At 40.5% G+C, this 24,611-nt stretch overlaps 1 protein-coding gene across 2 annotated transcripts; it reads left to right on the top strand.

Annotated features, from left to right (window-relative positions):
- Positions 1 to 461: 461 nt before the first annotated feature.
- On the top strand, positions 462 to 23,847 carry LOC106947621 (class II major histocompatibility complex transactivator). Of its 2 annotated transcripts, none has more exons than XM_015032751.1 (22): positions 462 to 1,865; positions 9,066 to 9,116; positions 9,209 to 9,247; positions 9,338 to 9,418; positions 9,860 to 9,967; positions 10,049 to 10,108; positions 11,584 to 11,631; positions 12,269 to 12,493; positions 14,375 to 14,425; positions 14,530 to 14,640; positions 14,744 to 14,797; positions 14,894 to 15,111; positions 16,386 to 17,701; positions 17,844 to 18,377; positions 21,070 to 21,249; positions 21,331 to 21,402; positions 21,534 to 21,614; positions 21,698 to 21,781; positions 21,852 to 21,935; positions 22,040 to 22,123; positions 22,862 to 22,945; positions 23,024 to 23,847. In XM_015032751.1, exons 1-22 carry the CDS (start codon positions 560 to 562, stop codon positions 23,097 to 23,099), a joined length of 4,947 nt encoding a protein of 1,648 aa, XP_014888237.1. In that variant the 5' UTR covers positions 462 to 559; the 3' UTR covers positions 23,100 to 23,847. The 2 variants fall into 2 exon arrangements, with proteins under 2 accessions (XP_014888237.1, XP_014888238.1); XM_015032752.1 differs by lacking the exon at positions 462 to 1,865 and adding an exon at positions 4,638 to 4,914.
- The last annotated feature ends 764 nt before the right edge of the window (positions 23,848 to 24,611 follow it).

Raw genomic sequence — 24,611 nt, 5'->3', positions numbered from 1 at the left:
TTGGGTGGAAGAGATAGTATTGAATCAGCTGACTGTGTTTTCATGTTGCATGTTGCAACAATGCAAATAATAAACTACTGTGATGATTTCAGTATTTAGTATCCTTCTGCATCAAAGAATATCTGTTTTTGGTCTTTTATTTTTAAATGACAAAAAAAAAAACAGCAAAATATCAGAAATATTTCTGAAACTAATTCCTATTCAAGTCATTTAGATTTTTTTTTGTTTTTTTGTAAAGCAAAAAATAAATAAACTTTACATAAAGTAAATGAGAAATGGCTCCTGACTTCACAGTTGTGCAAGCTTTACAAAATTTCACTTCCAACTACTATTAATACCGCGTATGACGTTGCCACCTCCAGTCTGGTGCATGCATTCCCGTCGGTTCTGAAGCAGACCTCCCACTCCAACCATGAAACACCACCCCCACTCGATTTGAAACCTCCTCCTGGACAAAAGCAGTGTCCCTTTAAAAAAAAATACATACGAAATCTATCGTCTTGATCAGATGGCATCTCACTAACTGGAGCTGGATGCCTTGGCGGCCGGTGTCCACATCATGGCTCAGTTCGCCGAGGTCCTGAACCAGGTGAGGTCGGTCCTCACCGTGGCGCTGCCCGGTGAGGTTCACGCTCTGCTGGAGGGTCTGGTGGAAGAGGGGATCATCTCGGAGGCATACAGGAACAGTTTGAATCTGCACTGGCTCAATGATGGCATTGTGCCTAAATTCACGAGCAAACCAGGATGCGTCGAGCTGGATGAGGACTTAAACACTCCAGGATCCGTGGCTCAGTTGGACCTCAACCAAGAACCGATGAGCCGAGTCAGAACAAGCGGATCGAAATCTCTCGCTGGTGACCACAATGTGGAACAAACAGAATCGGTCTCATTAATAGAGGAACCAAACAGCACAAGATTTACCCTGGAGAAGAACAAGTGGCTCCAACATGAAATTCTGCAGCAAAATCAGGAGGAAATGCAGGATTTATTGGAAGAAGTTCTAATGGACATGTCCTACTTCAACCAAGACCCTCTTTCCTATGACTGCACTCTCAGATCCATTGATGAAAAAGCAGAACTGCTGAGCGGTGCAAGGAGTGAGCCTCCTAGTGATAATGAAAGCATAAACATGGGGAATGAGGAAAGTGAGGAGGTGTGGTTACAGCAGCTAGAGGAATCGGCCAGGAGGATAGCTGTTCCTCTGTGGCAGAACTGGGACAGAGGGAGAGGGATGTTGCAGACCCTGCTGCCCTGTGGGCCAAGCAGCTGCTCAATAAGCGACAGGATGATGCTGGAGGGTGAAGCCCAGAGTGTCGTTTTGGACAAGGAGGAGGAAATGGAGCTTGCAGCCGCTTGCAGTTCACTTGACACCTGCGTTGGCGACTTTGAGTGTGAAGAGCTGAGCTTTGCGTGTGACACAGACGCAGGCAGGTCAGAACGAGAAGGGCTTCACTTTTCTACCCTCAGCGGGGTTGCTGTGTTCAATGCGGACGACTTCAGGATCCTTGGAGCGACAAGAAACGCCTCACCTGTTGAAGCCTGCGAAGCAACGGAGGCGGGATACATCACCCAAATACTGGAGGGCAAATTCGACGTTCTGTGTCCAGTTGGCAAGACTGCAGACAAAGTGGATGACCTGTTCTGTTCCACACCAGATGCACCATATCAACAATGTGGAACACAGTCAGGACTGTCTGAAGCCACTTTCAGGGACCTGCTACATTCAGATGTGCCTGAAGACAGCAGAACTGATCTGCAAGATGCCTCTCATTATAGTCTCGCAGAAGGATTTACAGATTACCTAGAAGATGCAGAAATGTATAACCAAGATGGAGAATTCCAAGAAAAGACGGATTTACATTGTGGTAAGTTTGTTCATCATCATCATTTAAAGTATTTGGGTTCAAATTACAGGTAAATGGGACAGCTGAGAGTTTCAACGTTTCGAATCCTGAAAAAAGTGGTTTCGATTTTAACATTCCAGTGTTAGTATGGCTAGATCCTGCAATCCTCTATTCTCTGTGCTCTTGATCTTATTTAAGTGGAAAACCAGGAGTTTTCTGTAAAAGCAATTATAATATTCTAGTACTATCATAATATTCTAGTAGTATATTCTAGTTGGAGAGCTTTTTTCTTTTTTCTCCTCTTGGATATATAGGTACTTTCCATTCCTCCCCTCCTTTTTCCAGAACCGAAAGTCTGCTTTCTGTTGACTTGTTAACCTGCCAGGCAGTTTATTTTTGGTGAACGCCTTGTGGGGATGGTAGAGTTTACTTTCAGTTTCATCTTGCATCAGCGAGTGGTGGGCTATGACTTCTTAGATCCCTTTCAGTTTTATTCAGCTCTTGGATAATCTGTGATTCAAAGCAGACTTTCTGAATTAAACGATTGTAGGGAAGTACTGCAAGGTTTTATCAAAGCCAGTGGCGTTTTAGGAAAGGTCTTCTGAGGACAGTTTAAAAAAAAAAAAAAAAAAAAAAAAAAAGCACATGATATCAACTCTTAGATTTTAACCATAGCAAATCCGGATTTTGTAAAACCTATTAACACTTTTCACTAAACCGGGTTTTTGCAGGGGACCAAGTCCAAATAGTTTTGGCTCATCAAATATTTCCGGCATGCAACTCAGTAATGTGGATACAATCAGCTTTCCCATAAGTCTCCTGCTGTGGTTTTATTTATTCTCAATTGCACATTTTATTGTACACAAATAAATGATAAAGATGTTTTCAGCACTGTTGTAAACATTAAGAGCTTAGAGGCAAAAAGGACACTGCTAAAGGTGGACCGGTATTAGTTTGGGTGATCCAACCCATATAGGGAGTTGTTATCATTGTTGAGCAAGCAGGGCAGGTACTTTCCACGCAACACCTGTGCTTAGTGTTATGTTAGGTCAGATGAACTGTGTGTGTTGGTGGGTTTCTTGCTAGAAATATGATCTTAGGAGTTCAAACATTGGCACCACTGTATCGAGAAGAAAGGAGACAGTTATTTATGATTAATAGTCGTTAAAACCTTTAAATGTTTCCCAGTTTTAAGCCATGTTTTTAAGCGTGTTGCCATGTAACATGAAATGAAACATTGTAATACAATTAGTTAAATAATCTCAGTCTTAGTCGGCCATATTCCTACAACTTCTGGATGATGGATTTAACTGAACTCCAGGGGATGTTCAGTGCCGTAGAAATTTGTTTTGGTATCTTTACCGTGACTAATACTTCTCAATAACCTTTTCTCAGATTTTATTGTTGTTGTTTTGCATTCATGCCATAATTGTAGCCAGGAATGCTGATTAACCAGAGAGTGGACAGGCGTCTTTACCTAGAATGTCTTGAGATACAGTCACTGCATTTTGGCGATCTCCTTTACTAGCACTGACTGGTTGGACCTCTGTTAAATTAGGTCAGTCGTTGTCAATGGAGTGGATGCTTATGTAATCATATGTTTCACATTACATAACTGTATGTTATTATTTTTGCAGAAATTAGTTTTCACTTTGACATTAAATGTGTTATTGTATTTTCTGTCACCTAAGCCAAATTTGATAATGACTGATTTTTTTTAAAAGCAATGAAATGGGTAAAACGGCCAAGGGGGCAGAGGTAACGTTTTTATAGGCTTTACAAATAACAGGTGTTATCAGAAAGATATTTAGCAATCCAATTCATAGCAATGGCTGCTTTGTGGGAGCAGACAGTGGATGATTTACACACTCGAGGAGTCCCTTTCAGAATTGTTTTCAGACATGTTGCAGGGATTTTGAGCAGGAGCTGTCTTTTCCAAGGTCGTTCCATATCATCTTAAGTGGATTTAAGTAAGACATTGACGCAGCCAATCCAAGCTCTTCATTATTTCCATTAACATTTTTTTCAGCCATTTAGTGATAGACTTTCTGTTTTGTTTCAGAACACCGTTTTACCTCGGGGAAAGCCGAGGTGTGTTTGACAATAACACCGAAAAGAGATAGCCATTGTATCCTGCCTGATATCCTGCCCCCAAGGTTTTTAGCTGCCAGTGTGATGATGTCTTTGTTCTGGAATGTTGGGTCTCACTGTACTTAAAATAATAATTTAAAAAAAGGATTTGTAACTCTTTCCACAATAAAGGACAACAATGACTTGAGTTTCACTATAGACTTGGGGACTAATGTGAACTTTTAGCTTGATTTGAGCTTTTTACAATTCTACCGGTTGCACAGGTAATCAAGCCAGGCCATTGAAATTAAAACCAAAATCTATTTACAGTAAATGATTAACAAAGAAGGCAAAACGTTAAGTTGTAATTTTAATAAATAAAGATAATAATCTGAGCGTTACCTGTTATTTTCCTCGGTATCTTTGTCTGTTAAAGTTTGTTTTATGGGGTGAGAAAAAAACTAAACAGAAGAAAGAGGACAAATGTTTTCTCACAGCACTGTGTGCAGTTAATCGACAGAGGGAGGTGTGGCAGCTTTGTTTGTTTTTCCCTCAGGTTTATTAGACTCGGTGCTGATGTATGCATATACCAAACCTGTTTTCAACGGCAAATTAAAGTATAGCTGCACCATGATTTTCTTTCTAGATAGTTATTATTCATTTCTTTTATTTCTTGAGTTCTGTTGCCTCTTGTCTGAGACATAAAAACGAAAGTACGGTTATGCATGTGCACGCAGACGATGCGGTCTTGGCCCACCGTGGTGCAAACCAAGCCCCGCAGCTTGGCGTCCTGGTAAAAGTGAAAGCAAAAGCCCATTCAACTGGCAGATGCTGTTGCGCCTATACGCAGTGGGGCTGCGGGTTATCCGAGGATAGGATAGGCTGTCTGGAGCGTTTGATGTGATGTGTGGCATGAAATATGCCACAACATAGAAGAAAATGCAGCAAAATACACGAGAGAGTTCCGAGGTCCTGAGCAGCGTCCAGGGAGACTCGACAGGTAAATTATTTGTCCTTCATATAACGGGACAGGTTGGGTGCGCATTTTCAACGTGCTTACGCATAGGGTCATAAGACTTAAATATTTTATGCTAATTTTGGGGGGTAATAAAGAGGAAAATATCTTTGCGTGACTTAAGCTTAAGATTATAATGATCACATTAATTTCAGAAGTTTTTTTTAAATTTATTTATTTTTTTTTTTTTACCTCGAATAATCCTAAATGCATAGCCATCATTTATTTTATTGTTAAGCCTGTTTAACTTTAAATCCAGAAGCACTAAAATGCGGACTCTATTGCGCATGTATGTAATCAAATTCTCACTCTGGCATGCACAGAAGCAACAACAATTGAATTGCTGGTCGATGAAAGATTTTATTTATTTATTTATTTATTTATTTATTTATTTATTTATTTATTTATTTCGAACAGACTGAAAAGACAATCAAGAAAACAAACAAAACAAAATAGAATAAAACAAACATAAGAAATAAAAATGTAAAACAAATTATTCTGCCCATGCGGGATGATGGGAAATTCAGAGACCACCTGTGTTTTCTCGTTACAACACAGTCAAGGTGAAACTATAACATGGCGGTCGCAAACTTGCGCGTATCTAGAAAGTTGAGTGTGCACAGAAAGTTTTGGACTTTCCCTTTCAAGGATTTAGCTCTGCTCTGCTCTGCGCATGGCTGATACGAGCAAACAGATGCGACTTTTGCCCCTAAACTATTAAGAGTTTGACTGTCCAACAATCTGCAAACCCACATTTGGAGTTGATGTGTAGCTCTTCACACACTGGCAACGGGTTTTATTGCTACGCAAATTTAAAAAATAAAAAATAAAAGTACACGCAAGTCCCGAAATTGGATAAACATGCACATATTCTTTGATTTGAAAATAATATTTCACGCTAATCAATGAGAAGCAGAAGGTAGAGGGAGATGTAAATAAAGCCTGTTTTCACTTCCTGCTTTTGACATTAATATGTCGTGTGAGTAAACAAACGTGATGCTAAATTCAGAGCCATGCTGGACTGGGCTGTCAGGTAAAACCCCTTGCTTTTGATGAACAACATCTCTGCTAATGACGTCTCTGGGTTGCTGGACATGAAGACCAAATTTGGTTGAGATTTAATGGGGGGGGAAAAAAAAAGAGTGACACGTCTGTACTGCCTACATTTCTCCAACGCCACAAATACTTTTTCTGACCTCACTGTCACATTTTAATTTAGAGATGTGAGCAAAGTTAGAAGTTGTTGCCTACATTGTGTCTCTTTGTTAGGCCATGACCACATGTTTACATCCATGCAATGCAATTTAATAAGGGCAAAAGTAATATCCAAATGTATAGTTATACATTTATAACTATAAATGTATAGTTGAGTATTTTCATGCATTCTGGAGAGAATTATTTTTTTGTATTACACCATTTTCCCATTTCTTTCCTTTTTTTTGTGTTGACTCATAAAAAAAACAATAAAAAAAAAAACAACTCTGACTGAACTTCATGTGGGATGTTGTTTATTGGTGTCACATAAGCACATTTTCTCACAGAAGAATATGGGTAGAATTAAAGAAATTACTTTGAATGGTCTGTTGTTAAGGTGAATATGAAATGTTAGCCATGTCAGGTATGAGTTAGCTCAAGGCTGCTGCAGTTGCTCATCGCTGGTGGCAAAATTGATCACAAAATGATCTGCCCCCACTTTCAAACCCAATATTAAAAGCAAAAAAATAAATAAATAAATAAATAAATAAAAGAATGTCCAACAAACGCATTTCCGTATATTTTTACTATTGACTTATTAGTTCTGAGAAATCAGATCAGCATAAAGCTGCAAAGTGACTCTTTGGTGAAGTGGATATGTGCAGGCTTGACCTCATAATGGTTTTATTCCTAGTCCATTTTCATCCTCTGCTCTTGTTTAATGATTAAGGACTGTTTACACCTCAGGGAATTTTATAAATCATTCTTTAAAAAGGAGATGCAGCAAAGCTTTGCTTATTCCAATCAGGGGAAGTTTCTGCGTTTTAATTTTCAGGATGGCATGCTGTCCATGAAAAGGACAAAAATGTCTGTGATGGTGGGGAAGTTCAAGAGAGGACTTATTATGTCATAAAGTCTGTTAACGAAATGTTTGTGCAGCTTTCAAATTACATATTCAATAGAAGATAGGTCACGATTTCAAGATAACGGCGGTAACTCCAAGTTCTACATGCACCAGTGAATTCTGGGTAACTGTATGTGCCATCAATGAATTGTACGTTGAAGAAAAAGCATATTGCCTTACAAGACAACATCTTTTAGCCAATATTAAAAGGTCACATACGCAGTTTGGTGAAGATGATGAGAACCTCAGACAGTTTGATGAAGCGTGTCTAAAACTTGACCACAAAATTCACGTTTGAATGTCGTCTTTGCATTCATTTAAAGAAGAGTGATCATTTTCCGTCGCAGCTGTTATTTTGTCGTTAAACAGAGTCTCCTTTAGGGCATCGTGTGGCACAGTGGGTTGAGGTCGCAGACCTCAACTCAGCCTTCTGTGTTTCCTTTGCCACATATCTTCGCTCTAATCCCCTCTCTGTCCTCTTCGTGCCTGATTGCTAGTAAATAAAGGTGACTAATGCTGAAAATATTCTTAAAACCAAAACAAAGTGACTCTCCTCTGATCAGTCATTGTGTATGCCAGGCCATTGTTTTGTTTTGGCTGGGATTTCTTTTTTCTATAATATGGGGGGGGTTTTGATTTCCATATAGATAAGGCACTAACTGAGACTGGCATTTTATAGCTTACCTGTCCTGGCATGCCTTATAGTCTTCTATCCAAGTTTCAAAGATCACCTGTTCTGTGTGATCTTTATAGCAAAGTGTGGGTGTGTTTTGGCTTTGTACTGGCTAAATCGAAAGGCAAAGTTCAAGGTGAGATCGAGATAAACAGGAATTGAAAAAAAAACAAAATACCCTGGAGGCTTCATTTCGTTTCCAATAGGCACATTCGGATATTTTCAAACAAACGCCTATAAGCGCACAGTCGTGGCCGTAGACAATCGAGGTCTCTTGAAGTTGGGGTGAGTTTCTGCTTCCGAATAATTCTTGGCCAGAGTTGGACGTTGTTTTCGCTTTTCATTTATCAATAAAATGAAGAATTTGTCTTTCAAATTTCAGCTGGGTGGATCTTCGGCGCAGCCTTACCACAGTGCAATTTTAGGCATGTAGGACACAATTGAAAATGTATTGGTATTTAATAAATACTGTTGTATTTATTTAAATTTTGGTACTTTCCTGAATCCCGTCATTACTTGTGCTCCAGCCTCCTCTTTTATTCCCAGCTGACTTTCCAAACATCCTTTAGTGTCCAAACGGGGATTCACAGTCTTTTTATTTTCAGTCTGTCCTTCATTAACCTCTTCATTGCCAATGTCGTCATATTTAGTGCTGTGAAGAAGCATTTGTGTCCCACTACACTCCCTTGGCTTTTGCTTTTTTGTCACATTTAAATGTTTCAGATCATCAAACGGATTATTTATGAGACAAAGATAATCTGATTTCAGCTATTCAGTCTACCCCAATGTAGAAATATGAAAATGTCCAATGTGTAAAAGAATTGATTTAGTAAGGGAGGCTCCACGGCGACTGGTGGAAAGGCCCACCACTGCTCCATATTTTCTCCATATCTGGACAATGAATCCTCGGTTTGGTTGCAAATTCTTAGAAATGGGTGTGTAAGAAATTAGGCCAAGCTGTGGTAATACAATCATACAGAAGTGTTCAGATTTGTCTGTAATGCAGATAATAAGCTGAGTTAATACACTTTAATGCATAAATTGCATTGCACCTTTTTGTGAAGAGGCTTGAGTATGTCTGTAGTTATTTTCTGTTGGAAATATTTCTTACTTATCAATATGGCCGTTCTCAAAGATAGAAAGAAAAAGAAGAGACCGGTCCCACTGGTTGGTGGCGGTTAGCAGAGCTGGTTTTCTCAATAAAGTGAGTAGAGAATTGCATCGTTGTCATCCAGAAATAGTTCATGTGAGAAAATGAGCTCAGCCAAACCTGTCTGTTAAAGCGTCTTTTGTAATGTTTTTAATTGGCAGACTTACTCATCAGCCTTTGTGTTTTTCTTATTACTTCTGTGTTTTGGTTGTTAGATGCCAAGATGCAAGAAAACGACCAGGATTCCTCGGGCCTGTTGGATTTGGGTTTGTAGTTTTGATTCTTTTCCACCAGTGCTTTACAATATGTCTCCTCCTTTTTACATTAAAACACTCATTATCAAAAATTATGGTTTCAGGTCATATAGCAGACCATTGCTGGGATGATGAATATTTACGTAAGTAGTAAACGTTGACGCTTTGTGGCTTACCTTATCAATTCTGCCCAATTTTTGAAAATAATTATATTAATAATTATTTATTTGCAGTTTCTCAAATCTTCAGTTTCTCAAATCTGCTCTTCAGTCAAGATCTGGGGCCTGACTGCCTTGATGAAATCACCCGAAACAGTGAGCATCTATTTTGGTTATTGTCTTGTATATAAAAAAATAAAAGCAAAAACAAAAAGCCCCCAAAAAAGAAAAGAATTGAGCCATTAACTCTTATGATGTGGTTGAGTTCAATATGTGATATTGAACTCAAGCATAAATAAATTTTAGTTTGTCATGGACACTGCCATGGGGTCTTTTACTTCATATAAGGAATTAAAATTTTTATTATTATTTTTGTGTGGGTTATTATCTTTCACTTGTGTTTCTGGCTGCTGCCAGAAACAAACACCCTTTGCACCAATTCCCGCTTTGAGTCTTCCAAATTCTCTAGAAACGATACACTTCTTAGCCGTCTTCTTCAGATCCCTTCTGAAAAGGCATGATAAAAACAGCCGTTCCGTCTACTGTGTCTGCTAGCCGCTTCGGTGACTTTTACACTTCCTCTTCTGTGCTCTGCAGGTGACACTCCTGTGGCACTGGAGGCCTCTGATACCGCTAACCACAACGAGCAGAGAGAGCAGTGGAAGCCATCGGACAAAATAAAGCCTAAGAGAAAAAGACAGAGAGGTTAAGAGAGCTCAAGTTTGGCTGTTCAGCAGGCCTGTCTGTAGTGTTTGCTCGTTTACATCTTAAATCTCTCTCTTCCAGATGCCCTGTCCACGCAGTGCACCAATGGAGACTCCAGAGTGAAAAGGCAAAAAGCAACAGGTGACAGATTTCGTTGGTTGCTTGTGATTCTTTGTCTTTTGAGAAATGTTCACGTAAATATGCACACGGTCAAATAAATCGACTCATTGCGCATGGTGACACCCTACGTCTATCTTGATGTTTTATTTCTAATCAGTTATCATCTTTACAGTCAGTCAGATTATTCCAAAGTTCAGATTACTATGTTACGAATAAGTTGGGCAACGACCATATTTTTTTCTGCCCTTCTGTTGGTTGATAATAGGATAAACTTGACCTAGTAAGAATCAGACTTAGGCATAATTCCACGTTCTGTGGCCTCTAAGTCATTATATAGTTTTATGATATAACGACTTAGTGGCCTACTTTCTAATCAATTACAAATAAATAACCATAAAATCACGGTCGCCAGGTAGACTGATGGCAACCATCTTTCTATCTGGTCATAGTGAATGAAAATAACGTCCTATTCAGTACAGGATGGCTGATATAAATTCAGGCTGATTCTGAAATCATTTTATGAAACAAATAATATACTTTTCCTGTTGACAGTTTACATGTACTTAATCTGTAATGTGACACTTCATTACTTTTTATATTGAAGGTGTTGCTGCAGTGCTAAAAAAAAATTCAGCTTGCATCGCTAGTAGCAGTTAGCAAGGTTGCCAAGCACACCAACTCCACTATTTTTCAGCTAAAACACAGTTAAAAATAAAAGTCAGAATGTTTGAATTTACATTGTATGACTTTAGTTTATAATCAGCAATACTTTCCAGTTTAGCAAACCTCATATCATAGTTTGCGAAGTGAAGAAACTCTCTTGGTGAAAGGCTAACAGCTAGTACTTAGCCAGGCTTCTTTAGCTGATTTTAGCAATTTCAAAACAAGTCAAACTTTAAATGTTAACATCTACGCTATTAACAAGTATCAAACTCTTTTTCAAGAGGCTGTTGCTAAGTTCTCTTAACCATAAAAAAATAAATGAAGTTACGCTAGTTGATCTTGTCAGCTGTGTAAATACACCTCTTAGACTGAGGCTCGTCAGTCTACTGTAAAAGCAAACACAAAAGTTTGGATGTTATTTGGATGTTAGATGCAGCCTATCCCATGGATATGAACATGTTCAATTGGTTGGGTCATACTCCTCTGACATCTGGAATGATGTCATTTCCAGAATGATGTCATTTCCAGAATGTTCTCATTCTGGAAATGACATCATTCCAGATGGAGTGTTGTACTTGCTGCTGGTTCGCTGTTGTCTACCTCAGTTCATAGGGTTTTTCCAATCACCTCTGCTGAACATCTCTTTTGAATAATTTCTGTTTTAAGTCAAAAATAATGTTCTTAAAAACCTATCACTTGATTTGATGTAAATAAGTGATACCAAACTACTATTAAAGACAATTCAGGTGGCAACAGTCACACTTAGACCACAATTTATTTGGAGATTTATTTTGTTAGTCTGCAGCTGGCTAATCCCCCTGTGTTTTTTACAGAACCACCAAAAACCCAGGAAGAAACTGCTGAGCCACCTGCCATTCATGGTGAGTTTCTCATAGCAACTGAAATTATTTTGAAGGGAACTACATGCATTTCAGCGAATGGATATCCGCTACGCAGCACAGCCAAAAAACTAAAACTGTTTCCGCCACAGTTTTTTTTTTAGAACGTACATAATAAACCATCAAAACTTGATGTGACCTAGATTTCACGGGTCACATGAGCAGGTCACATCTATTCTGCAAAGGAGGTACATGTTGTTTATCTGGGATACTGAAGGCTTAAAGGACTTCTACTCTATGTGACTTGGGTTGTGAAGACAAAGAAAAAGGAAGTTTATTTTGTGATCTGAGATGTGATAAATCAAAAGAAGAACTCTTCCACTGCTCGACTTCCTCTATGTTATTTCAGTTGTACGTGTTAGCATGATGTTAACAGTTTTAGGTGGTAATGGACGTTTTGCTTCTATAACCCTCAAGCTTATAAAGATGACTTTATCTGATCGCAGTGCACCTTTAGTGCAGTGCTCTAGCATATTTTTTTTCTTTGTTGTGAAATTGGAATATAAATCCCATGTTTCTTGTCATAAGCCTGCAGCCTGGGGAGGCTTTCTGCCCTCCCACACTGAACAAAACCTGTTCGTAGAAAACGGTAACAATCTCACCTGGTGTCGTTTTGCAGATGCCGAAGCAGTGTCAGTTCCAGCAGAGTCTGTGGGATGCCTTCCCACCACTCCTCCGGGCAACCTGCTCATGTTCCCGCCTCAGTCAGCTAATTCCATTCCCATTCAGTTCATCACAATCCCAGACCCATCTGCTTATAAGGTGGTCCAGCTATCCTCCTCCCCGCCTCCGCTTATTAGGCTCCCGCTCCCGAACACGGCTGCTACGCCAACGTACATCTTCGGTGAGTAAATCTGTGAAATAATCCTGCATGTAAGGTCCAATAGTTAAGTTTATAGTGTTCAGTTTTAGTTGTAGCCAAACAACACTGGCTGGCTGTAAATTTTGCTCACGTTTTGCTGTGATCCTCAAACACAGAACTGAACCGGAACATTATTGTCAACATAGTGGATCTATTTATAGATCTCTGATTTGTAGCCAAAACACTTCTGACCAGCCAGGATGTGGACAAAAAAAACATATAAAGATATCCTTGAGTGTCTATTGCTGGGATTTTAACAATGGAGCCTCTGGATCAGAGTTTCTGAAAGTTGGGTCAGAGCGCAACAGAGGGCTGCAAATACTAAGACCTAAAGATAATATTCACATATTTGTTATAATTTTCACAAATGATTAGGCAAATTAGTAGAATGCATGCAAAAAAAATTCAGCTTTTTATCCTTACAGATTGCTGTTTTTTAATTTGGATCACTTGCAATGTAAGAAGAAGTCAGAGCCAAAACAATAAGATCATGTTTCATTTGAATGTTTCATAACAACAAACCCGCACCCTTTTATGGCTTCCCAGCAAAACTTCATACAAGTAGAGCAACATTATTCAATTCACCTGCCAGGCACTGCCCAAGCATTGATACCATTCAAACGTTTTTCACATTTTGTCATGTGACAACAATACATAAAGACCTTATGTAATAGACCAGAACAAAACAGTGCACAGCTGTGAAGTGGAAGAAAATGCATAAATGGAAAACTGTGTCGTACACATATAGCTCTTCGTACTGCTATACCCTTAAATATAAATTCCATCTCAAACATTTACTTTCAGAAGTTGCCTACTCAAAAGCAAGTGTAATTTAATTCCATTATAAATACAGTTCATCCGTAAAAGGCGTTAGACGTTTGCTAGAGGACATTAGAGGGCAAACAGCCTCATGCAGCAGACAGGTCAGGGCTAAAGCTTTGGAGACATTTAAAGCAGCGATATTTCACAGAATGCAGTTCAGTCTGTCATCCCAAAACAGAAAGAGTACTACTACCGAGACACGCTCGAGCCTCTTTTGATAGGCAGCGTAACGTTGATCAGAGAAGTGTCCACTGACCCGAGATCCTCAGAACGTTGACAAAACACATATCCATGCAGCACTCAACAAATCTGAGAAAAAGAGTCCAGCAATGAACTTTGTGGGCTAAATACTGTGTGGCGGAAAGATTGTAATGCACATCAACCAAAACACACCATAAACAACGGTAATGGAAGCATGTTGATGGTAGGACTGATTGGGATAAATCACCGTAGAAAATCACAAAGACCCTATGCAACTAGAGCTGCAAGTGAATTTATTTCAAAGCATATTCATGTACTAAAATGGCCAAATCACAGTCTGTGCTTAAATCTAATCTGGAATCTGTCACATAGCTTAAAAACTGATGTTCACAAACACTAACCTTCTAAATCGATCCCTGGTAAATCTGGAACCGATTACCTAGTAACATGACAGTTCAAAGAGATATTTTCACTAGATAAGGTTTTCATTCATATTATACCAGTTACGATATTCACACGTCTGACTCAACTGAACAGGAAATATCTGAGAGATTTCACCAGTCATAGAGCATGTTGCTCACTTTGACCACAAGCTAAACAAATAAGTAGAAACTGTACATGTCAACACAAACTTCTTACAACTGCACCCAAAGTTTAAAGAAAAGATGTGAAAAATGATCACTTTATGGGCTTGATGCAAACATCCCATTTGTCATTCATAATAGATGTGGATGTTTTTAACATACTTTTGTCTTTAGCCGTCTCAAATTCATCAGATGAATGTTAGGCAGCTGTTTGCAGTGAATAACCGCTGTCTTCTCTAATCCTGCTTCCCGTCAGTTCCTAATCCCTCCCCGACCCGCAAACGCCAGGTTCCACCCCTCTCTCCAGGTGAGCATTGCTTTTTATCTTAATCTTGGGATTAATCTTGAGACATTCATGTGCCTTTGTGTAAATATTAATCCGTCTGTGTGATTTTTCTCTTGCGTTTGTAGCGGACGGTGCAGTGGCGCCCTTCCTGATGAGTTCAATCCAGCCAGGTTCCATGTCGGACACAGCCAGCAAAGTCACGACCCCCCCTGCAGCTCCTCTGTCCCCCACAAACGGTAAGCTTGAGTGTGTTTCTCAGACCCTCAGTACATGCTGGGTAATTTTTTTTTTTTTTTCCCTTTCTACAACATAAAAACAACACAACTTATTTCATTTCAGAGGTATCCCCATGTAAGGAGTCGCCAAAGTCCCCTGTGGTTGTGGAAATCCCCCGTAAGTCTGCTTCTGCAACTTTCTCTCATTGCTCCCCACAATTATTATGCCTTGTTGAATAAATTGGCATTGGCTTCACTTGTTTTTCCTCTGCAGAGGCTGTGAAGGACTACATCCAGCAGTCAAAAATACACATGAGTCAGGTCTGCCAGGATATGGAGGCAGGCCTGAGGATGAACGCCCATTACGTGAACGTGAGTGTGAGCCAGAGAGAGATCGCTCGCGCTGGGAAAAACACGAACAGATGTCTGGACAAGGAGCTCATCATAACTGGAGACATCGACCGCCAGAAGAACTCCATGGGACAGAGTCAGGTAAGCGTGTTTCTTTTATAGACTAGTAATTTAGGGAAAAAAAACAAAACTGTGAATTGTGACCATGACAAAAGAAAAATCATTGAGGAGCTGGACATTATGGCTTAAAAAAATGAAGTAAGTAAGTGTAGTGGGATCCAGCCTACTGTCACAGATTCGCCTCGTAGCAGATTTTACTATGGAACATAATTCCAGATGAGTGGAAAATTTGCGTATTTTTTCATTTAAATATTCTAAAGAAAATACATCTTGCAGTGCTGGAATACATAGGTGCAATGCTACTTGAGAAGCCAATGGCTGCTGATTACAAAGCAACCAATCCAGGAGTGCCGTTCATTGGCTGTACCCTCAAGAGCGGCGATAAGCAGGAGAAGGTCTTCTGCTAAGACGGTGCGCATTTATGCATATTGGAGTATATTTGATAAAGTATGAGTAACAGTAGTAGACTCTTCAAGTATTAGCAGAAAAATAAATACCTACCTGAAACTTAAAATGATCAGTAAGCCTGCAGGAGAGAGCTTGGAAACCTGAGTGAGCTCTTGCAGCAGGTTGACTCACAAGAAACATGATTTAAGAGATGCAGCAGTAATAAATTCATTGTATCTAAATGGTAGCAAAATGCAATAAATTCCCCAAGCGTGCTGCACTTACAGCAAGGATTAGGTGTGAGCAAATTCAGGAAGTTGCAAAATAAAACCGTAGAGTTGGCACAAGAAAGAGATCGCCCTTATGAGCCAGAAAGGGTCAGGCCGAAGTCAAACAGTTGACGCTTGGTCACATAGTTGTGGGATATTTGTTTTCGCACACACCCTTCCAGGTCCACAAAGCACACTGAGTCAAACTCCTGGGAAACCTCTTTTTGCAGTGTGTCGTGGTGTTTTTGCGCAGTTTACAGTGGCATTGAAATACATCGACAGGTACAATATGGAAAGAAAAGACTGTTTACAAGCTCACAAGTTTGGAGGAGGAGGAAATAAGGACTGACGAGCTGCAAGATCTCATTTTTACTTTTCCACACTCTCTGGCATTTCCTCTTTAAAACTATCCCTCGTGCTCTCGGGCCAAAAATAAAAAAACTGTTCCTGGAAGTTGAGTTCTCTGAATGTTTTTCACATAAACAAACACGACTACCAAATTCTAACCGATCACACAATAACTCTGCACCCAGAGAGGGACGACGAAAAGTTGTGCAACTGGTGCAATTGCGACAATGAGAACCAACCCACGTCACTTTGTTCCTTTGACTAAACGAATGTGTGTTTGTCTTTTTTCAGATCTTTGACAGCCTGAATGGGAAACGCTACAACGTGCTGTTTGGCAATGCTGGCATGGGGAAAACAACCGTGATCAAGAAGCTGTGTCTCGACTGGTCCATAGACTGCATCCCCCAGTTTGACTTTGTCTTTCTATTAGACGGCAAACAGCTCGCTTTAACGGAGCCCGTCCACAGCCTCCAGACGCTGCTGCTCAGTCAGTCCTCCTTCGCTCCACGCTGCGCGGACCCTGATGGGGTTTACGCTCAGATCCTCGCAGCTCCTAAACGGGTGCTTATCGTTTTCGATGGGTTTGACGAGCTGCGGCACTACGAAGTCCTGCTCCAAACTCAGAAGAAGGAGTTGGTAGCCTCGCTGCAAAAAGACAGCAAAGCCCAGGCCTTCACGGTGAAGCAGCTGTTCTCCAGCATCCTTCAGAGGGTCCTGCTTCCAGGCTGCACGCTCCTCCTCGCCACCCGCCCGAGAGGCACGGCCAGCCAGTTGCTCCGGCGCGCGGACAGCTTTCTGGAGGTCTGCGGCTTCACTCCAGCGAACGTGGAGACGTACGTCTCCCAATATTTTTCCGATCCTGGACTTAGGGAATCTGCTTTGGACTTCTTAAAAAGCAGCAGCTACCTGAACCTCCTCTGCTGGAACCCGGCTCTCTGCCACTTGGTGTGCGCAGCTTTGGAACAGTGCAAAAGCGAGGCTGCCTTACCAAGAACATTAACTGCACTCTGTCACAAGGTGCTCTGCTTGAAAATGGAAAAAGACAGAGGAAGCACAGAGTCACTTCCTGAGGCCAATAAAATGAACACAGTTGAACCCATGGAAAATACAGACATTTCTAGCAATTCTCAGGGGAGGAGAGTACAGAAAAATAATCGCACAAGGCCCAGAGCGGTAGCGTGCGCTGCTTCTGGTAACCAAAGAGCAAGGAGGACGAAGGGACAGAAGAAACTGGTTGAGGAGAACGTGTGCGAGGACACCATCAGATCAGAGCTGCTGTCCCAGCTTTGCTCTATAGCCTGGGAGGGGGTGAAATCCAACTCATCTGTTGTTCCCAAAGGACGAACTGTCTCCACCCAACTCAGAGCCTTCAGCTTGAGGACGGGCCTGCTGCTTTCTCAGTCCCTCATGAGAAGGACGCCCTCCAAAGGAGAGGAGACGGAGGGAGGAGGACAAGTTAACAAAGGGATAGAAAAAGTAGAGAAGGAAGAGAACAGAGAAAAGGGAGGAAACCCACAAACGTCTGATGAATGTGAAGATGGGATCCTGTTGTGGGCTAATCCTTTCCTTCAGAGTTACATGGCTGCTGTCCATTTGTCTTTGTCAAGGTAACAAGGAACTCTGGCCATAAAAATAAAAATTTGTCACCCACAGGCCTCTGCCGTTATTTTCATCTCTCACTATTTTCCTTTTACTTTCAGTTCTGTTTCTTCATTTCCCTCACCCAGTTCAATGTTTGTCTCTGCCCAGGACTGTGACAGACCACTCCTTTCTCCAGACCTTGCCTTTCCAGATGGGAGCCAAAGGCCGACGGAAACCACAGAGGGAGGAGATGGAGCTGACGCAGCGGATCGCCGCAGGCCTCCTGTTCCACAACAGGACAGAGCTACAGAGTCTTCATTCATACTCGGAAACGGTCTTCAGGGACATGGTTGCCAGTAAGCAGGCTTTGGTGATGAAACACCTGGAAGGTCTGTGCTTTGGGGATTTGAGTTCAGCTCAGATCCTGGAGGCGTGCAACTACGTCTACGAAGCAAGTTTCACGCACCAAGAGAGCGGGACGGACACCAGTGCCAAAATGCTGACCCATCTGGCATCAAATCTCCCTGAACTCCTAACATTTCGGGGCGTTCCCCTCAACCCGCCAGATGTGTTCACAGTGCAAAACGCGCGCAGGGCGGGCGGGGCTGAGGGCAGGAGCTTCTGTTTGGATCTGGAAGACTCTGGGATACAGATCTGTGGACTTAGGACGTTAGTGGCCCTCAGCAACATCAACACATACAGGTAAAACTAACTTCTTCCCAAAATGATTCAAAATGACCAATTCAAGAAGTGAAATCATTATAATTTGTGTAGTCCCACACTTTTCAAATTGCAGTGTTTTGAAACTCAGTGTCTCTCAGGGGAACTTTTGGAATTAGTTATTTGTAAGCTTCATAAGCAAACGTCTGAAAATCAGCCACTGTCCTCTCCTGCTCTCACATGAGAGAGGTTTGACCTGATAGACCGGCCCACCGGGTCACGTCTGCACGTCTGCAGTTAGCAATAGTCGCCTCACTCTTGCCAACTCAGCAACTTTCTTGCTTTATTTAGCGACATTTCAGAAAAAAAAATTGTTATAGGCCAAAATCAGAATCATCGGGTCAGAATTTTTAAAGATGGGCAATCAGTGACCGGCCAAAAAAACTGCAATCGGTGCACCGCTATATTAGATTTCAATTAAGAGGGATGCAGATAATGTTACATCCAGAATTTAAAAGGAGAATCCAGAGCATCGCTACCACCATGCTAGGCTAAAGAGTCTCACAAAACGGTTGCAGCTTGCTTTTTCTTTGACCCGCTTCACAATATCGTCTCAGCCATTAACTTCTTCAGCTTAGATTTGAAGTTTAGTAGAAACAGAGGCAGATACAGGACTGTGGGAATGGTTATGATGGGATCTGCAGAGCCCACATATACATCATCATTGTTTTTCATAAGTACAAAGTTGTTTTAATGTCTGCTTTGATTCAAGTTTTATTATTCTAGCTTGTCCCGAAAATGTGCACGGTAAATGCAAATGCAGCATAAAATGTTAATGTTCAAAAAATAGTTAGGTTAATGAGGACAGGGGTGATGTTTCATCCAAAACTTTCAGTTCAAAGCACTAGCAGTAACAAGTCAAAGCAAATAGCAAACATAGATCAAATGTATGTTTTAGTTTTATTTACCTCCTGTGGCTGAACTTGAAATTACATTAAATCCAAAGTTCCTACATACCAAGTCGAAATAGTTTAATGAAATGCTAACTACCGTTAGCAATACAAGCTAACGATATACTGTAGCAGGCAAAGTACTGCTTGAAAGTATTAACTGCTTGACGTGATGACAGAATACCACAGCTGTCATAGCATTTAATTTGATTGGTTTTTGAGGTTAGGTTGAGAGAAAATCTTTCCATTTGATAGAAGTCCTGAGAAATATCTTCGAATTTGGACTTTACCAGATTGCTTTGATTCTCTGGCCATTTTTGTATCTCCGTAAAAAAAAAAAAAAAAAACATGACAAACGGATGACGTTTAAGGAAAGTTCTGCCACTCTGTAAGCACTACCACGCTGTACAGTAGTGCTTATAAAAATGTGTATTTGATAGGAGGAAACACATTTATGATTAAAAAAAAAAAAAAAGGGGTGAAGATGCAGCACAATTTTGCCACGGCTGTGCGGTTGCCGTACACAGGAGGAGCATGCTAGTATTTCCTGCCTGCGACAGAAGCTGAAAAAAACCACAAACGTCATATTAAAAGAAACGTGCTTCTGGATCTGTACAGATGTAAAACCGGATTCTGTGCTTTTCCTCTTTCGGTAGAGGTAGATGCTTAAACGGGGGCATACTCACAGGACAAAGGAGAAAAATAAAAGTTGCCTCATCTGTCTCTAGCTTTCTAACGCCGATCTGTCACAGCCCAAGGATGCGTGCAGAACTGAAAAACTGTGTGATGGTGCAGAAAGCCGCTGCAACTTGCATGAGGAATTGAAAACGGCTTTGTACAATATCTGTGTCTCTAGATGAGAAGAATGCAACAAAAAATAGAATAAACCATTTGGTAGCTTAGAAGATTCTAAGATAAACATCTGACAAATTTAGACATTTGGACTCAAGAAGGCCTCAGTAAGTTGAGGACACTGTAAATCTGCATTTTCGATATATTTGTGTTGAATTCAGATAGTACTGTGTTAACGTGTAAAAATCCATCAGTAAGGTATTTGTTCTAGCTGGAGTCGATAGCTATATTTAATGCTTGAAACACGTGTCTGCACACCGATAGGTACAGTCAGATTACCTCAGTCTGACACATTTTGTCCGAAGCCACAAAACTACTTATCACCTAAAAAACATCTGACTTGGAGGGTTATGGTTCTCTGATTCTCTTTGAGGCCAAAGAAAGGATCGAATAAAGAGCTGCAGCTGCCACGGATATCTCTTTGACATCGTTCAAGACGCAGACGAGCTGTGTTTGAGTAAAACCCACATGAATGTTGGGATCCTAGGTTTCTGATACGATCACTGCAGCAGGAGGGAAATTCTGGATGTTTTTGTGTTTGCACACTCGCATGCTGTTGCAGCAACTGTATCTAGGACATTTTGAGTTTGCAAGCTATTGCATAGATTGTCTGGTACGTCCCGGTTGAGCCTCCAAAATTGTTGCAACATAAATTCCAGTAATGATGCAGACTCAACCCAAATTGGTTGATGTTAATAATCTAAAAGAAAATGAAGAAGAACTTTGGGACAGTATGTCAGAATGCAATTATATTAATTTTTCAATGTTTAGATGAGTGAATTCTCTGTTTGGGTAATTCTATGCTTTGCTTTACTCTGGGAAATAGTTGCTTTTGACTTGGACGATAACTTGTCTAGTTTGTGTTTTTGTTGTGCCGTCAAGTTGAATCAAGCGTGTGTACATGTATAAAACGGAGCCTGCGCGTTCCTTAGGGCCTGCATAGCAGACGTCGTCACCCTGTGGGAGGAGCTGGAGAAGAGGAGCGACGAGGGTCTCCTGCAAGGAGCGGTGTCCAAGTTCAAGATCCATCCTCTGAAAGCCACTCAGGTCTGTCACATAGAGCACCTGGAAAGGCTCGTCAGCATACACACCAGCAAGAGGCTCTCAGACAGGTGGGGTGCAAAAGACACACACGGAGATCAATGCACATTTAAAACGTTCAGTGTTTGATTCATTTTTATACTTAACTGCAGCTCCGACCAATCAAATTCCCTCCTGGCAGAAGGGGTGCCAGCAGTCAAAGAGCTGTACAAGCTGGAGTTTGAGTGAGTAACTTGGAAATATAACTCTGTGATGTAATTGGAACAGGACTGGAGAAAAATAGTGAAAGTAATACAAATAAAAATCGTATTGATGTCATCCTGATGGTGACAGTAACAGTCGCTCTTCTTTAAAGGCTTGACCCAGAAAACAGTCCCTTGGCTCTTCCCAAACTGTGGGACCTTCTCCCCGGGCTCCATAACCTGCAGCACTTGGAGTAAGTACACATATCCCTCCATTTCAAGTCGCCTCCTCACACAAAACACTCTTCTAACGATCCCTTCGTCAAACGTCCTACAGCGTGGAAAACAGTAAGATCGGAGACAAAGGAGCAGAGAAACTGGCAAATGCGTTAGTCTCTCTTCACTCACTGGAAGTACTGAAGTGAGTCCATGTCTATCCCTTTCCTTCTTCCTTTTTAATGTTCTAAGCTAAACAAGCTCGTTGTTTTCAGTTTGTCCGAGAACTGCATAGGCGACCAGGGAGTGAAGAAGCTAGCCCTCGCCTTGAAGGACCTGCCCAAGCTGCACTGTCTGAGGTCTGCACATTATCTTGCATATTAACGAGTGCCTACACAAACATCTATAAGTGGCATCTTGTTTTTGAACCACAAAATTTCACTTCCATCTTTGTGGTCTCCAGTCTGTACAGTAACGTGATTTCCGACGAAGGGGCAGAGAGTTTAGCAGCTGTGCTCCCACACATGGCTTCGCTTACAGACCTCGAGTAAGTTTTCCGTCCCTTTCTGACGTCAGAAATGTTAACGCACAGGACAACTTATGGAAGTTTTGCTACGTGTGAAATGCAAAGCATACGGAGCTGTTTGGGCAGCTTATATTTTTAGATAGTTTGATGAATAAGGAAGGAACTGAATCCAGTGATTTCTGCACTCTGACTGAATGTAATTTGCATATGAAGCACTTGCATTCGGTTTTAAAAAATAAATCACATTATTTTCAGATAATATGCAAATAAAAAATTCTGAAAAGCAACAGTAATCTTTCCCTGTTAATTATTTAATTAGTGAGACAATTTATGCTTTCGCTTACACACATAACAAATTTTTTTGTATTTGTAAATTTTATTGAGATTTAGCTGTTTTTCTAAGAAAAATGGCTAAAAATTTAATTTATATTTCAACATCTCAATGGCAGCAAATATGCCCCTACAAAGTTATGATTTGGTGAGGCTGAGTACAAATGTATGCCGCACTTTTCAGATTTTTTGGTGTAAAAAAAAAAAAAACTTGAAAACAATTCTTTGCCATTCTTCCTCCACTTCAAGAGTTTACACAACTTTTTATTTGCAACAAGTGAAAATGACGTTTGAACATGTGAACAACTTTTGCCTGAAAGATTTCAAGAAGCATCGTGTGTAAAAAAAAAAGTATTTTTGCTCTTTTAGGTCAGATGTTCCATGTTAATTAACAAGCTTTGTGTTTCCCTGTTTGTTCTCATTTGACAGCATTAAATATAACAAGATGACGGATATTGGAGCACAAAGTTTGGGAGCCAGTTTGAGAAAGTGCTCTAAAGTTAAGACTTTGAGGTGAGTCACGTTACTAAACATCACAAGTTTTTTTTTTTTTTTTATGCCCTTAACTCTGTTTGTCTGATCTCATCCCAGGATGTGGAACCAGTGTATCCCATATGGAGTTTTTGAGAGACTTAAGCAACAGGACAGCCGCATCCTCTGGCAATAATATGGTCCTTTAAAAAAAAGAAAAAAAAAAAGTTCTACCTTGCACTGAATTAATCTGTCCTATGTATTCATGTGAACACTACCCTTTCAGTGTTCGAAAGCCTTTAAATCATGACATTAAGAGCATGTGAAGATTTGCACTACAATAATTAGCTGCTGTTCAGCTCTTCAGGTAAAGATTCTAACTATTCTTTAAAGGAGGATTAATACTTCCACACCACTCAGGATCACCTGTGTGGAATGCTTTATATAAACCTTGCACAATTTTATATCATCTACATGGAAAAGCTGTTGTTTTTTGTTGTTGTTTTTTTACAATCATCAATGTAAATTTTTGTGTGTTTTTATGTGTTTGTTTTTTTCTGGTTGTGAGCTACAAGCTCATACCCTGGTTACTTTCATACATATACTTCTTTTAATTGTGGTGTCACATGTTTATTTTTTCTACTAAATGCTTGAGGTTATTAAAAAACCTCCCTTCTATACTTCCTCTCCTACGAGTTTCTGTTCCCTGTTTGTACACAGACTGACCTTTCAGACAGGAGTGCTGCCTGCAGCTCTGTGTTTTTACGCGTTACACGGTCTCTTGATACTGCTAACGTCTGTCGCATTAGCAGTTGAACACAGTTGTGTTTGGATGAAATGTTACAAATGTGGAGCGAAATCTCAATGTTGGCCTGTGTGAATGGTGCTAACCTCTCTCCTGGAATGACACTCCAACTACAACATAAATGGATATGAAAACTGGAGCAAGTTGTGCTTTCATTTTTACACATGTAAACACATACTTATCTATATGTATTTTTATTTATTTATTCATCTTTTTCTCATCCAACTCTAGCTATTGTACACATTTATTCCCTCCGGTACATAAAGGAACGCCTCATAGAGCCATAGTGATTCATTTCTACAGGAGAGCGTATTTCTGCTGCTCTCTGGCGCGCTCTTGTGGCTAAAATGTGACATGACAACAGAAGCGTGTACATTTCTGGCTAAAAGTATGCTCCTGGTATTCTCTTTTTGGCAAAGTTGTTAGAGTTCATTTCAAATGACTGGCTTATTTGCACAAACTCAGCTTTGAAGCACCGTTTTGGATTATTCCATTATTGTTCTGTTACTGGAACACTCAAGTTATTTCTAAGCTTCAACAAGTTTCAAACTTGGGTGAAAAGATATTGCTTTGGACCTTCATGAATAACCTCAAATATTCAACCTCCTTATGAACTGGAAACCGGTAGGAGAGAGCAAGCAACAAAATAAAAAGTACCTGAATCAGAATGCGCAAGTTTAAACTTGACTGAAATTTGCTGCCGTGCGCATGAACGGTCCAAATGTTTTCTGGGGGATATTTATGTTGTCAGTGTATTTGGATGTGTCAGGACGAGTCTTACAATAGAGCACAGCGCTAGGTGTTAAACATTAAGCTGGTTGCATAATGCCGAGGAGTTTGATGAGCTACTATTGGTTCTGGTGAATTGCACAAAACAGATGGAGTAAAGAAAACAGACACTTG

This window comes from Poecilia latipinna, unplaced genomic scaffold, assembly GCF_001443285.1.
Source record: "Poecilia latipinna isolate Pla-1442-1.1 unplaced genomic scaffold, P_latipinna-1.0 Scaffold249, whole genome shotgun sequence".
In the NCBI taxonomy this organism is placed as follows: Eukaryota; Metazoa; Chordata; class Actinopteri; order Cyprinodontiformes; family Poeciliidae; genus Poecilia; species Poecilia latipinna.
The sequence above is the reverse complement of the archived record's forward strand: the minus strand, read 5'-3'. Positions and strand labels throughout refer to the sequence as shown.

What these genes read in the sequence shown, in the direction of transcription:
- LOC106947621 (XM_015032751.1), top strand. Translation starts at nt 560, where the DNA reads ATGGCTCAGTTCGCCGAGGTCCTGAACCAGGTGAGGTCGGTCCTCACC. An exon ending in TGAGCCACCTGCCATTCATG is followed by an intron (nt 11,632 to 12,268) that starts GTGAGTTTCTCA and finishes GTCGTTTTGCAG; the next exon opens with ATGCCGAAGCAGTGTCAGTT. An exon ending in ACTCCATGGGACAGAGTCAG is followed by an intron (nt 15,112 to 16,385) that starts GTAAGCGTGTTT and finishes GTCTTTTTTCAG; the next exon opens with ATCTTTGACAGCCTGAATGG.